A 13,182-nucleotide genomic window follows, 5' to 3' on the forward strand; every position below is an offset into this window, starting at 1 on the left:
ACCAGAAGAGTCTGGCGCCTGGTTATATTCTAAAGTGGAGAAACCTGTGGTTAGAATAGCTATCAGAAAATAGTTTATTAAAACAGGAAGTGCCTAGGAGCGGGAAACCATTACAACAAAAGGGATCCAATCTACACGTTTCCACCTGTCTTGTATGAAAAAAGGATAAAAGGAGTACGCAGCGATTACAGATTTGTTCTCTATATAACAAAATAGGTGTAGAATGGGTCGGCTTTAAATCACCTCAGGTGAGGAGCACCAAGAAGTGGTAGAAAGGTGGCACAGTAGAAAGGGAAATGGTCAATTCAGTTCAAAATAAGTGTACGGAATGCAGTTAAGCAAAGTTGTGCTATCATATGGTCAAACAGACATGCTCAGTTACACTCTACTATGAAGAAGACCGATACCAAGTACAGCATTCAGCCTCTTACTCACTTTAAAGGTGCAACTTTAAACATACAAATTACTGCAAGGTATCACTCACCTTGTTTGTAATATCCAGACTGCAGTTTGCTTCACAGAGTCCCATTACAATAGGAATATTCCCATCTTTGCAGGCCACATGCATTGGGGTGTTGCCATGTCGATCCTGAAAATCTACAATGCAGCCCTGGCTGATGAGAGTTTTAACAACTTCCATTTGACATCTTCGGACTGCAAGGTGCAGGGCTATGTGACCATCCTGAAAATACAAAAGAGCCGAAATCAGTCATGTGTCAGATTTAAAATGAACTTTCTGCTTAAGGACCCCATGACTCTGTGCCCACTATCCCAACACGATGAAGGTGTCCCGAGCTTTTGGACACATGGTCTGCTGTATTTCTCATCATGGCCTTTTTCTGTGTCAGTTTTGCAACCTTTTTTGAGGTACATAAGTAGAGATTAGGTTGCAACAACAACATAAAAAAGACAGTCATAGGTGTGAATTCCACATCATGGCCCGCAGGCCTGAAATAAGCGCAATTTTAAACTCTTCTGGCGTAAACTTATAATGTGAGAGAATCCACTAGCATAGTGGTTCATCTACCATCCTAAATGTAGGGTTATGAATGGTAAGAGAGAGTGAGCAAGCGGGCAGAAAGCATGGAACGAGAAATTCAGAAGTTTGTCAGATTTACTAAACATATCTGGCCTGAAACACTCAAAGTTACTGCTAACAAAGGACGGTAATATTGCAGGTGGGAATGAGAAGGAAACCTTTACAAAAGTCATTAAGGTTATGGGTTAAGCGTTTCACCACAGGGAAAATATTTACTTAGTGGAGCGCATTAGGAAAGCCTGCAAATGCACATTTCAAGCATATATAGATAGGCAGATGGTTATTCTAGTGGACAATCCACCCGATTAGAAGAATGACCCCTTATGGAAATCTAAGTGCTTGTAAATCCCACAAACTCCACAAAAGTCAGAAGTCTGCTTCAAGCTAAAGAGAAGCATGTGAAAGTAGACTTCCTTTTTTGAACAGGTCTTTGGGTTTGTGCAGAGAAGCACAACAAACTTCTTCATATAAACTATCCATGTAGACTTCTTCCCTTTGCGGTTCAGTACTAGGATTCTTAGTCTCCAATTAAGCATTATCAATATATTGTCTTTAAACATTATTAATCTTCCAGATATAGTTCCCTGATGGACTTCAATTCTGTCCTTTATAGAGCAGATGCCTGCGTAAGAAGAACCTTATGACTATCAGTCACCCGCTTTTGCTGGTAAGCACCTCTGACCACATTAATGAAATAGTTGATTTTAGAAGTGGTACACACTTGGTCAGATAAAGACTGCATTGCACCAGATCATTGCATAGTGACAGGACATCTAAAGCCAGTGACTGCTTCCAAAGCAACCCTTTACTCTGGGAATGGAGAGGAGATAAAAAGAGCAAGAGTGGAGAACACGAGCTGGTGTGTATTTGTTTCCTTATCAAATTGTGTGAAAGCTATTGGCTTGACTCAGTTCATTAGGTATCTGTGAAACCTTCTTGCAATGGGTATTCTATAGGTGACCTTGGTGGCTGCTGAAAGCATTAACCTCTTCGCTGCGGCGCAAATTCCGCCGCAGCGCTGCCGCAGTGCTGGACATTCCATTCCTGGGCGTGGTCATGACGTCTCCCGGCCGTCGTCCGCACACGCCCATCGTGACTCATGACGGCCGGGAGACGTCATGAGCATGGAAGAGGTTAAGTAGTTACACATGTTCCACCTTATGTGGTAGCTTTTGGAGCACACCATATACAGTGCATTACAAGAACTGTATTCCTGAATCCATGATGGCTTGAACTGGAATAGGCACGTGGACTTCGGGCAGAAAAGGCTCAGTAAAAGATGTGAGAGAATTCATAGCAGGTTAGCAATTGCTGCAAATATTGTAATCTGTTCTTTTACCTCCGCCAATATACACTCAGCAATTCAATGAAATCTAATAACTGGAAAACCGCACTGATATAAGGTTGAGCATTTTACAACCTTAGAAATCACTGGTGGCCTCTCAGAAAGAATGCTTTAGTGGACAACATGGGACCTTGCACTCAGGAGAAATGAGGGAAGCCCTGCATGAGTATTCTCAGTTATCCTGGTCAATAGTGGAAGGAGGGTGTAAACTGGACATACCCTGGATGTCAAGAGCTGCAGCAGTGTCAAGCAGATCAACATAGGTGCTACAATTTCAGAGGCAAAAGGATGAGACTCCTGACCCACCTCCTGCTCCCAAAAATCAAACCAATTTCAGCTTCCCTTGGGAGGCAGGGAAAATTATTAATGTGGTTCATACAGTAACTCATACATTTCAGCATCATTCTTGAGTTGTACACCATTTATTGTCTGTGGTCTTAGGACTTGAGTGATACCTCAAGAGTACGGAGTTCAAATGCTAGATTTTCTTGCAGTGTGATCAAACATAATTAGCTTTGCTTATTTCTACTCTTTCCACACGAGTGCCACGTAATGTGCTTCCTAGGCCTTCCAGAACTTTTTCACTTCTCATTTTCAGTAAAAATGGGAGTTGTTTTAAATCAAGCTATCAAATTATCCTAACTCATCTCCAACACCACAAAACCATGTTTTGCTGTGTTCGACTTTCATGGAATAATAACTCTTGTCTCTCTTGATTCATCTACAAATTTAATACTTCATTTAAGTTCACATTGATCTCCATTATGAATCCCACTAGAAGTAGATGTTGGCAGCACGCCATCCACACAAGTTATTCATACCAGTTTATTGTCACATTTTTCAATGTCTTGTGTACAACATCTTTCCAATTTAATCTCATTCACTCTGAAGCTGATGCCTAGGGAGAAGTGCTTTCAAATTGCTTGAGTAGGCCACATCACTGTACTAAAGTTGCTATTCAGGGGGACAGGACACTGTGGATCCACTCAATTCCTAACAGAATTTGAGTGTGGACACACACTCAAGTGTAAATTTGTGCTTTAATGTAAAGCTCCAAGAGGCAAGATGCCAATCTGTTAACAATGGAGGTTTCAGATGCATGCCTGTCAAGAGTGACCACCATAGAGAACAAAAAGCCTATCTAAATTCAAAAGGACCTTCCGGCAACCCGGGACGAATTTTATTGCCCTGCAGACTTTTGCACACGTTCTCGCGTGAAACTATCTTTGGACAGGTAAGAAAGCAAACATATCTCCTAACTGACACAGAAGTCTGATAAAACATTATGTAATGTTATGGATGCAACGGAAGAAAAACCTTACACCGGCGTCAAACTGTTAAATGTTCACAGGAGGAATGAGTCTAACATTCAAATGCTCTGAGCAGAGGGAAATACAAGGAAAAATAGCTGAAGATGACTGATGGTCCTGTGCTAAAAAGGCTTAGTCCAAAAAGAAAACACAATATTATGGTCCTGCACTGTGTGCTGCTTTCTAACATGGAGAAACAAATTCCAGGGTAGAGTGCCCGTCAACAAGCTTCACAGGGCATTAAGAAAGAAAAACATGCCTTCCCAAACTTCTTAAAGGTGCATAAAGCAGCATAGAGTAGATTGACAAGAGTTCCCCCTGGAACCAGATATGCTCAGTAGGAATCACAAACAAGATCATCATCCAAGGAAGATCTAAGGGCAATGGGTTATGATCAAATGGCAGACTCTGGGATATTTTATCTCCTACTGAATCACCAGGAAGGCCACCCAGGGGCTAGCAGAACGCCCCCCTCTGATGGGTATTGATAGTTCATCAGCCGAAGTTTCCCCTTGTGAGCAAGGAGAAACATAAAAAGATGCAATACATGAAATGCTTGCACAATTTTAGAACCAGAACCCAAACCTAACCACCTTAACATTTTGGAATCTAAAGATAGTGACATTTATTAAGGTTCTCTGATAAAAAAATGTAATTGAAGAACACAGTTGAATTATGGTTTGGCTTAAGGCAATAGAAGACTATAGGCCATGAAGCTGCTATTCGAAGCTCCAGTGAACAGAATTACCTCTAGACATCTGCATTTAAAGGGCAGTAGCACCGCATAGTACAGTGAGTAGACTGAAACTTAAGCTTTATTTACTGAATTCAGAAAAAAATGACAAGCTCAACCCTTTGCAAAACCCTTGCACATCATCATCATATTTCCTTTATTTCGGTTCAATAGAACCATAAAACATTTCAAATAAAAGAGCAATAAAAACATACAAATGATTTTTATTTTTTAATTGTGAGAAATACAAACTCGTTTAGAAAATTACAGTCCAACAATACAAGTCTCATCGTACTTTAAGATCCATAATATTAGAATAACAAGCATTTGCAATGCAATAGGTCTCGCATTACTGAAAGTTTGAGCTATTAGAGTTGCAAATAACAATACAACAGCAAAAGCGCAAACTTTCAGTACTGCAAAACCTAGTGCTCCAATACCTTTGGGTCGAGTAAGCGCTATACAAAACTGGAAAAAAAAGAGAAAGATTAGAAATCCACGTTCCAGTGTGCTAATAAGGCATGTTCTTACAAAAATAATTCAAGCTGTGCATAAGGTACATATTGCTCTCATGAAGTGCTTAAAGTAAGAATAAAAAAGGCGGCTAAAAAGTGAGAAGTTGAAGGATACAAGTAGCTAGTCCATGATCCAAGGGAGTGACAAACTCTTGAAGAGGAGGTAAAGTCCACACAAGCTAACAAATAACAAGCAACCAAGCAAATGAGTGGTATTGAAACCAACCAATGGTAAACAATGAATTGCTCCAAGTTATCTGTAAACGGAGATGGTACCTAGCAACAGACAGCACATGCGCAGTCTAGGAGGCGAGAACTAAAAAGCAGTGTCTGCCACCTGAATTCTGACCCTGGTGCTACATGCAGTGTTCTGAAGCTTATGCTTGGCATGTCTTACGCCCTTGCCCCAATGTATGCTCACAAGAGATGAAGATTTCAGGACCCTCTAATCACCTGTAACAAGGAAATGCTGAAAAAGCAGGTCAAACAGCTCCATTTCAAATCTCCCAGCAACCCCGTAACCTTAATAATTTGCACATGAACCACAATTTTCTAAATGCCTATTTCCCATGACAGCATGCATGAACATCCTTTACTGTTGCTAGTCTGCCGGACCCTGACACTGTCCGAGTGGATAATGCATACTCGAGTCATGTACTTCACCAGTTTGCTTTTTCGCAAAAATTATATCTCCTCCTCTGCTTCTGGACCAATTGTATGAATTTGAGGAAGAGAAAGATGATGCAACTCCCACTCCACAGCTCAGACACTTTATCCAAACTCAGATAAAAGCAAATTAACAAGGGCCCTGTCACTGTCTAATGTGGTCATGTGTGAGGTGCCAATACCTACAAGGACTGAGCATTTGACAGAAAAAAAACGTAGCAACAAACTTTCTGATATTCTGACAAAGTGCGCAGCCACATCTGTTCCTGCCTATACCTTGAGATGTAATGCCTGCATACAATGCAATGGTGCGGTAGACTCGAGTACCGATTATCACAAGGAACGCATATTTTAGTTAAACAACGTGATGCTAACGTGGGGTTGTTTTCTGATGGCGGTTAGCACAGTCTGCATCTGACATGCTTTTTACAGGTTAAAAGATCAGTAGGTGTAAAGACTGAAAGCCTTCCACATCTAGTTCAGCTGAGTTCACCCGACACCTCAAAGAGATTCATCTGTGGCCACATAAACAATGTCACAACCTGTTCGGCTACTGCATGTTAAAATAAACAGGCCATTGAATTTTGGGTGGAGAGCACCAGTTTGTGCGGCATGTAGGGAAGTTGTTATGGCGACTGAAAGCAGAGTGGTTTGTACACATTAATTACAAGATGAATCAGCGAAGGGTACAACCCAAAACATTCCTGCTGGTTTCGACAGGCAGCTACAATGTGTGTAACAAGTGTAAAAAAAAAATAGGCTGCACTCACAGTCATCCATGGACCCTTGGGCCATACGCAGAGACAGCACATACTCCAGGAGTGCTCTCATAAACCCCTATAAGCCCAGAGACTGCTCTAATAGACATGTTCGGACGTCTACGCAAACACCATATGGGTGCCTGGCTTCAACTTAAAACAAGCGGCAGTGAAATGTAAAAAATAAAAACGCCCGCGAGTGGTGCGCGCGCCACAGCGAGCCATATGTTTTCAATTATCGCGCCCGTGTCTGGGAACGATAATTGAAACCACATGGGCTTTGGTGTGCGTAACAGACACCAATAGGCCATGGGCGGAGCAATGCGCCCGCCTTTGGACTATTGCGTGCTCTGTTTAAAAAAAAAAAACACGCAAAGCCCAATAGCGGAAGCCAAAAGGAAAAGCACACGCACGAGCGTGTGCGATGCCAGGCTCCGTTTTGAAACCCTGGTCAAAAGGACTCTCGCTGCGCGAGCAAGGCTGCGCGAGACCTAAAAACTACTAAAAGTTGTTAAAAAGAAGCATCCTAAAGCTAAAAAGATTTGCAAATAGATTAAGTAAAATCCTGCAAAGAAATTTGGGTAAGACAAAAAAAGGGATTTCAAAGCCTATCATAAATACATTTGAGACAGTAAATTAGAGGTGCAAAAGATATGCTTTCTGTTTTATGAAAGTCTGCGATCTAATACACCCTTGCACATAACCTTTCCTCACCTTGTCGGTGGCGTCGAGGTCGGCGCCATGTTCTGCTAGGCAGTCCACGATGTCGTGGTAGCCTCTCGCTGACGCCGTCAGAAGGGGCGTCTCTCCTTCACGGTTCTTTATGTTGACGTTGCAGCCAGCCTCGCAGAGCGCCTTGGCCACAGGGTGGTAACCATGCCAGGCCGCACAGTGCAGTGGGGTTTCTTCTTCCTGTTCATGGAACAAACCGTTGCAGGCATAGTGCATTAAAATATTGAAGAAATAAAGGTGTCTGTCTGCCCACGTCCTTAAGAATTCTCTTTACATTACACATATAACAGTGACGGAGCTTTACATATCCTACATGGAATTTTTTGTAAAATGTTTTTTATACGAGCCATGCGAATCTGCAGGTCGTCACTGCTGTCACTTAGGAAAATTATAGTTAACATATACCCCCGCCTGATTCAGAAATTAATTATTTTTGTGTAGAACACGGTTTGGCATGAAACGTGCAGAGGAGTTCTCAAGATTGAGAAATATGGGACCGGAGGGTCAAGGAGATGACAATCTACGTAATTGCATCCATCAGAAAACATACTCCTAGATTGTAAAGCGAGGGAGCTCGTGCACAAGTGTGCTGAGGTGTAAATGCATTTACAGCATGGCATCCTTTGTGTTCAGCCTGCATCCCACACACCTCCGCTTCAGGCCTCGGAGAGGAATCCCTGACTAAACAGGCAGAGGTTTTCTGAGAAACTGGGTAGACAATGAGGGAGTGGGCGGCTATCTTAGTTACACCTATACTCACCAATAGAGGAGGTTGGAGTGGGCGGGAACTACGTTCCCACACATTGAAATAAGCAGGACATTTTAGCACAGTGAGAGCGTGTGTGCGCGTTTTTGTCTTTATGTGCATGCAAAAATCCCAGGTAAAATCCGACGGACACCTCCCCCTACCCGACTGAATGCAGCCGTACCCAACTATTCATATGAAAATACATTACAGGACAAGCAGGGCGCATGAGAGGGGCTTAAGAGGCAGTGGAAAGGGAGACGAATGCAGATTGGTAGGCATATCAACTGAGAGAAATACAATATTATCTTAAATACAAAAATGTTAGGGCTTTTAAAACAGATGAGGGAGAGTGTGTTTTTGTCAGTGTGTGGATGCAACAAGCCCAGGTGAAATCCAACAGACACCTCACAATACCAGACTGAAAGTACCTGTACCCAACTATTCATGAGAAAATACGTTTATTAGGGGAATGCAACTCCCTCCCTCCCCCCCCCCCCCCCCACACACTGAAGCTACGCCCCAGGGAACATATTTCACCTGGAGTCTGTTACAGGAATAACAATTCGCCTGACCTTGAACATTCCCGCGTGGAGGCAGCACGTAACAAACTGCAGCCGCGTCCCTTAGAAGCGGACAAGCGGCGCCCTTTGTGTTTTTTAAACAGTTCAGTAGGCGAAATATGTTACGGGAAAAAAGTAACACAAGGGTGAGAAATAATCGGACCCTAGGGCAGTGTTACTCTATTCTTCCCTTCTTTGGGACTTTGGGACGTTGTTCCCATGTATTCCTCTCGCACCGCACTCTCACCAGCTTCAAACTCATCTTTCTGCCTGACCTCTTGCGTGTCTCTTCCCGCACGCACAGATATGCCTAGTTGCATGGCTGGCTGCCTCTGTCCAGGATTAGCTTTACATTCTTCAACTTGTAGTCCTGTCACCCCACAGAAATCCAGGACTACAAGTTCGAGAACATAACGAGAAATCCCGGACGGGAGCAGCTAATTACGCATGGACCTGGACCTCCTGGCAGCACTGCATGTCCTCGCGCACTTCCACGCGCTCTCACTAGCTGCAGGTCATGCCATCCCTCCTGATCTCTCTTCCTCCCCTCTCCCCTCCTGAGCTCATGTCCCTCTTTCCTCTCGCTAGCTGCAGCTCTCTCATCCCTCCTCAACGTATTTATCTTCCTTCAGCCCATCATACACTCAAGCTTCTCGCTCACCTGTCGCTGGACGCGGTCTGTCACCCTCCTAACCACCCCACATCAATTCCTGCCCCGCTTCCCTTTCACTGAATGTATCTACCACCCCATTCTCTCTGACTCTGTTTCCTAGTGTCTCTTTCCTCTCACTAACTGCAGTCCTTACATCACCTCTTCTCTCTGCTTTCTTTTGTCATCCGGCACACCTCGTGGGAGTTGTCTCTCCACCCTCTTATTCCGCCCATTTCCCCTGACTTTTTCTTTGTCTCTTCCCTCGTGTACTTTTGTCTCTCTTCCCTCTCTTTAGGGGCATCTTACCCTTCCCTCCACTTCATCATCCTCCTCCTCTCTTACACCATGCATTCATTACTCTCACCTCCCACTCACCAATCTCAGCCCTCACACCCAGGTGCACAACGCCCATAGGGCAGAACTGAGTGAGCAAACTATGAGTAGCGCTATAAAAAAATGAAATGTTTGTCAGAAAGGTGCATTGCTGGTGAGTAGTAATGAGGGAATTCATGGAGGAGTACATGGGGGAGGGGTGGCCAAAAAAGACTGTTGCACTGTGTGCGGCCAGTGCTAGGGAGTTTTAACCCCCCCGAAATTCCGGTCTAGTTGCGCCCCTGCTCACACCCCATTTTTCTCTCTGGCTTTCTTCTCTATCCTCTTGTCTCCCTGCTCCTACTAGTGCCTTCTTTCCCCCCCTCCCCCAAACAAAAAGCTCAAGAGAGTCCAACCTTAGCATTACCACCAGTGTATCCCTGAGAACTGATGGAACAATACAAATGTATGGGCCGGGGGGTGCACGTTATGTCCCCAAGAGGTTTTTAGACAGCACTAGCTGACCATATACATTTTAGAGCGGAGTGGGCAGCACCAATGGTTTAGCCGACAGCACGGCTAGATGCTGTGACCATGAAGGACAACTGACCTGCTGAGAACTGTAAAGATAATGGAGAGATGAACCCACAGTGCTGGCCAAGAACATGGATAGATTTGCCCACAGACATGGGCTGGCCATTTAGGTGATATTGACAACTCCTCCAAAGGGAGGTATTGCTGTGCACTAAAATAGAGGTGGCCCCGGCCTACAACAGAAAACGGGTACATTTGGCTACATGTGCGGGCTTACCTATTAGGAGAGAAGGTGCTTAACATACAGCCCTGAACTGCCTATTAAACAAAGGGTGAGCAGTGAAGAGAAGAGGTGCAGGGGCGCATCACTAGCTAGACGAGAGGGAGCTGCAGAGTCTTTTTACTCCAACAGTTTGTTTACTTTTCTTGCTGGAAAGTCTTGGCACTGATGCCAAAGATTTCTTGAGCATGGAGTACTGCCTCAAGTGCAAAGGTCACAGGTTTTAGATCCTTGCATTAAACATGTCCATCGTTAGATGGGTGTGCTGTTCGACCAAATATTTTTCCTAAAGAATTAGTGGTCAATGAAAAGCTAAACGGATAGTAGAATCCAGAATAGTGTGATCTTTCTATCCATGCCTCATTGACCCAACCCCAGATGTCCCCCACACCCCCACAATTGTCTATCCTAGGTTACAGATCCCATACTTTGTTACACTTCGAACAATGCTCAAAAATCTTTCATTCCAACACACTGACCTAATGTATCTCTCCTAAGGGAGGAGGGTAGATGTGAGTATGTCACCGGTGTCAGTAAAATTACCACAAAAGGCAACAGGAACATCCGAACATAATAAAACTAAGAGGGATCCGCTCCTTGTTTCCATTTGTGAATAAAGCAATCAGCTGGACCACAGCTACTGACCATGTGGTTTGAAGCAGATTATACGAAGCTACCATGGACCGTTGCAACTGACCCCAAGGTCACCTAGAGGACATTAACAGGCCTCTTTCTGACAGGCAGCCTTCTCAAAGGCGATGGACGACCACAGCAGTCCCCCTGCAGCATTTCACGATCTGCTGGGCAGATAATGCACAGTTTGACAAATTTTAATGTATTATATAGTGGAGTCTGCTATTAGTGAGTGAACTGGCGATACCTCAAAACATCCAATGCAGGTCATTTAAAGAAGTGTGCAGACCCTCAGATAATCAGCAAACACCCTGCTCTGCTCTCCACTATCCTCTGGTAAGGAGAAATATTTAAGGAAACTCGTAGTGGCCGCTGGACTTGGAGGACCATGTGTCCAGGACACTCTTTGTAGTGCCAAAGACTACAGCTGAGTGGGGTGACTACGGGCAGGGTCGGCCATCCACTCACTCTTGAAGGTGAAGGGCAGGTGTAGTGTATTCAGAGCACAAGTACATCTTTCCTACTACTACCTTTAATCCACCCAACCTCTTTAGGTGTCATCATCTTCAGCTCACAAGTGCTAGGTACAGCAGGATAAATAGTACTAGTGTATTGTTTTATCTCTTCTGCATTTTGTTTCAGGTATGCCAAATTTGAGCAAGAGGTTTTTGGAGGGGCATCAACTTGGCATTAGAAAGAGTGGGGTAGGAGGTGGATGAGAGACAAGATAGTAGATCTTGAAGTCTGCTCTGGTCTCCTGGTTTTACAGCCACACTGTTGGTTGTAGAAACACAGCTACAGAGTTCAAGTCTCCGCTTCCACACCACCATTGTGGGATCTCTACGTTAGCAATATTTGCTCCTAGGTTCCTCCATCAACTGCAATTGAGCTTTTTTTTTTTAAAACCCACCTTCGGTAAATATTTTGCAATAATTGTACATTAATATTTAAATTTGAGGTAGCGAATGGACTAAAAAAGCAAATGAGCACTACTGAGCGAGACCTGAAGCCCATAAACCCGCACATGCAAAACAGATCGTACCGTCAAAAAAAGATCAAGAACAGGGGCCGTGACATCACTAGGGGGACTAGGATTAGCTGCACATCTGTTAAAAAAGGCTGCAATATCAATAGATTTTGCAAATCTCCATTCATAGTGGTGGGGACCTTTTGCCCAAAGCAAACCTATATTTTCCTCCACAGTTACCATGCCACAATCATTAAAGCTGTGGCAGAAGAGGGTGCAAGAGACCTCTCTTACAGCAGCATTTATAAAACAAACATCCATCCCCAGTGGTCACAAGAAAATGTATTAAAACGTCCTACACACAGCTCCAGGGCTGTCGAGCTGCATACACTACATTCTTGTTGTACAGTAGGTCACAGTATAGACACTTGCAGACGCACCTTGTCTTGAAGGTCCGGGTGTGACCCAATGCTGCAGAGGTACTGGACAACATCTACATGGCCATAGCGAGATGCCACATGAAGGGCCGTTTCCCCAGACTGCAATCAAAAGAGAGCATAGTGCATTACTGTATGGGTCAGCTATTTCACAGAGCTCGTTAACATATGATAATATATAGGACAACATTCAAGTAAAAGCTTCACTGTTGAAACGAAGGGGAGCATGCTGAATGGCAGTACATGAGAACAGTTGTAATCTAAAAATACACTCGTTTGGAACCAGCATCCTGCAGATGTCAAAAGCATAAATCTACAAAAGGAAAATGCTACTTACCCAGTATGCATCTGTTCTTGGCATGTAGAGCTGTTGAGTCGCATGCTGTGCATAGCCCGCCATCTACTGTTGGGACCGGATGTTTGCACTTTGTTTTTTTTCAAAGAAGTCTTTTCCAGTCACAAGGTAGAGGACTCCTCCTTTCGGTGATAGTGCACATGGGAATCGACTCCATTGTTAGATTGTTTGCCGCATAGGGTGATATTGGCGTTAGTAAGAGATGTCCATGCATGTATGTATGCATCTATCTAAGTAAGATGTAATTGCAACAGGGGTAGGTACCCGGGGAGGAGGGTGGGCGCATGTGACTACAGCTCTACATGCCAAAAACAGATGCATACTGGGTTAGTAGCATTTTCCGTTCAAGGCATGTGAGCTGTAGATCACATGCTGTGCACAGACTAAAAAGCAGTTATCTCCCAAAGTGGTGGCTAACCCGCAGCTATTGCAGTGGTCTGAAATAGTGTAAGTAAAACTGCTTGGCACACACTAGATTGCTGTCTCGTTAACACATCTACACAATAGTGTTTTGTGAATATGTGAGGTGTAGACCATGTTGCAGCTTTACAGATATCATCTATGGGTATGTTTCCTAGAAATGCCATAGAAGCCCCTAGTTTGTGA

General features: G+C 43.9%; 1 protein-coding gene across 1 annotated transcript in view; it reads right to left on the reverse strand.

Annotated features, from left to right (window-relative positions):
- The window catches only part of DAPK1 (death associated protein kinase 1), a 568,454-nt gene that overhangs the window by 144,363 nt on the left and 410,909 nt on the right, over nucleotides 1–13,182 (reverse strand). Inside the window, exons 15-17 of the mRNA XM_085632914.1 lie at nucleotides 12,225–12,323; nucleotides 7,081–7,278; nucleotides 485–682 (exon numbers count right to left, since the gene is read on the reverse strand). Of these exons, the coding sequence (XP_085489040.1) occupies nucleotides 485–682; nucleotides 7,081–7,278; nucleotides 12,225–12,323 (495 nt within the window). The remainder of the gene's footprint in view (nucleotides 1–484; nucleotides 683–7,080; nucleotides 7,279–12,224; nucleotides 12,324–13,182) is intronic.

Source organism: Triturus cristatus, chromosome 2_1 (genome assembly GCF_964204655.1).
Source record: "Triturus cristatus chromosome 2_1, aTriCri1.1, whole genome shotgun sequence".
In the NCBI taxonomy this organism is placed as follows: domain Eukaryota; kingdom Metazoa; phylum Chordata; class Amphibia; order Caudata; family Salamandridae; genus Triturus; species Triturus cristatus.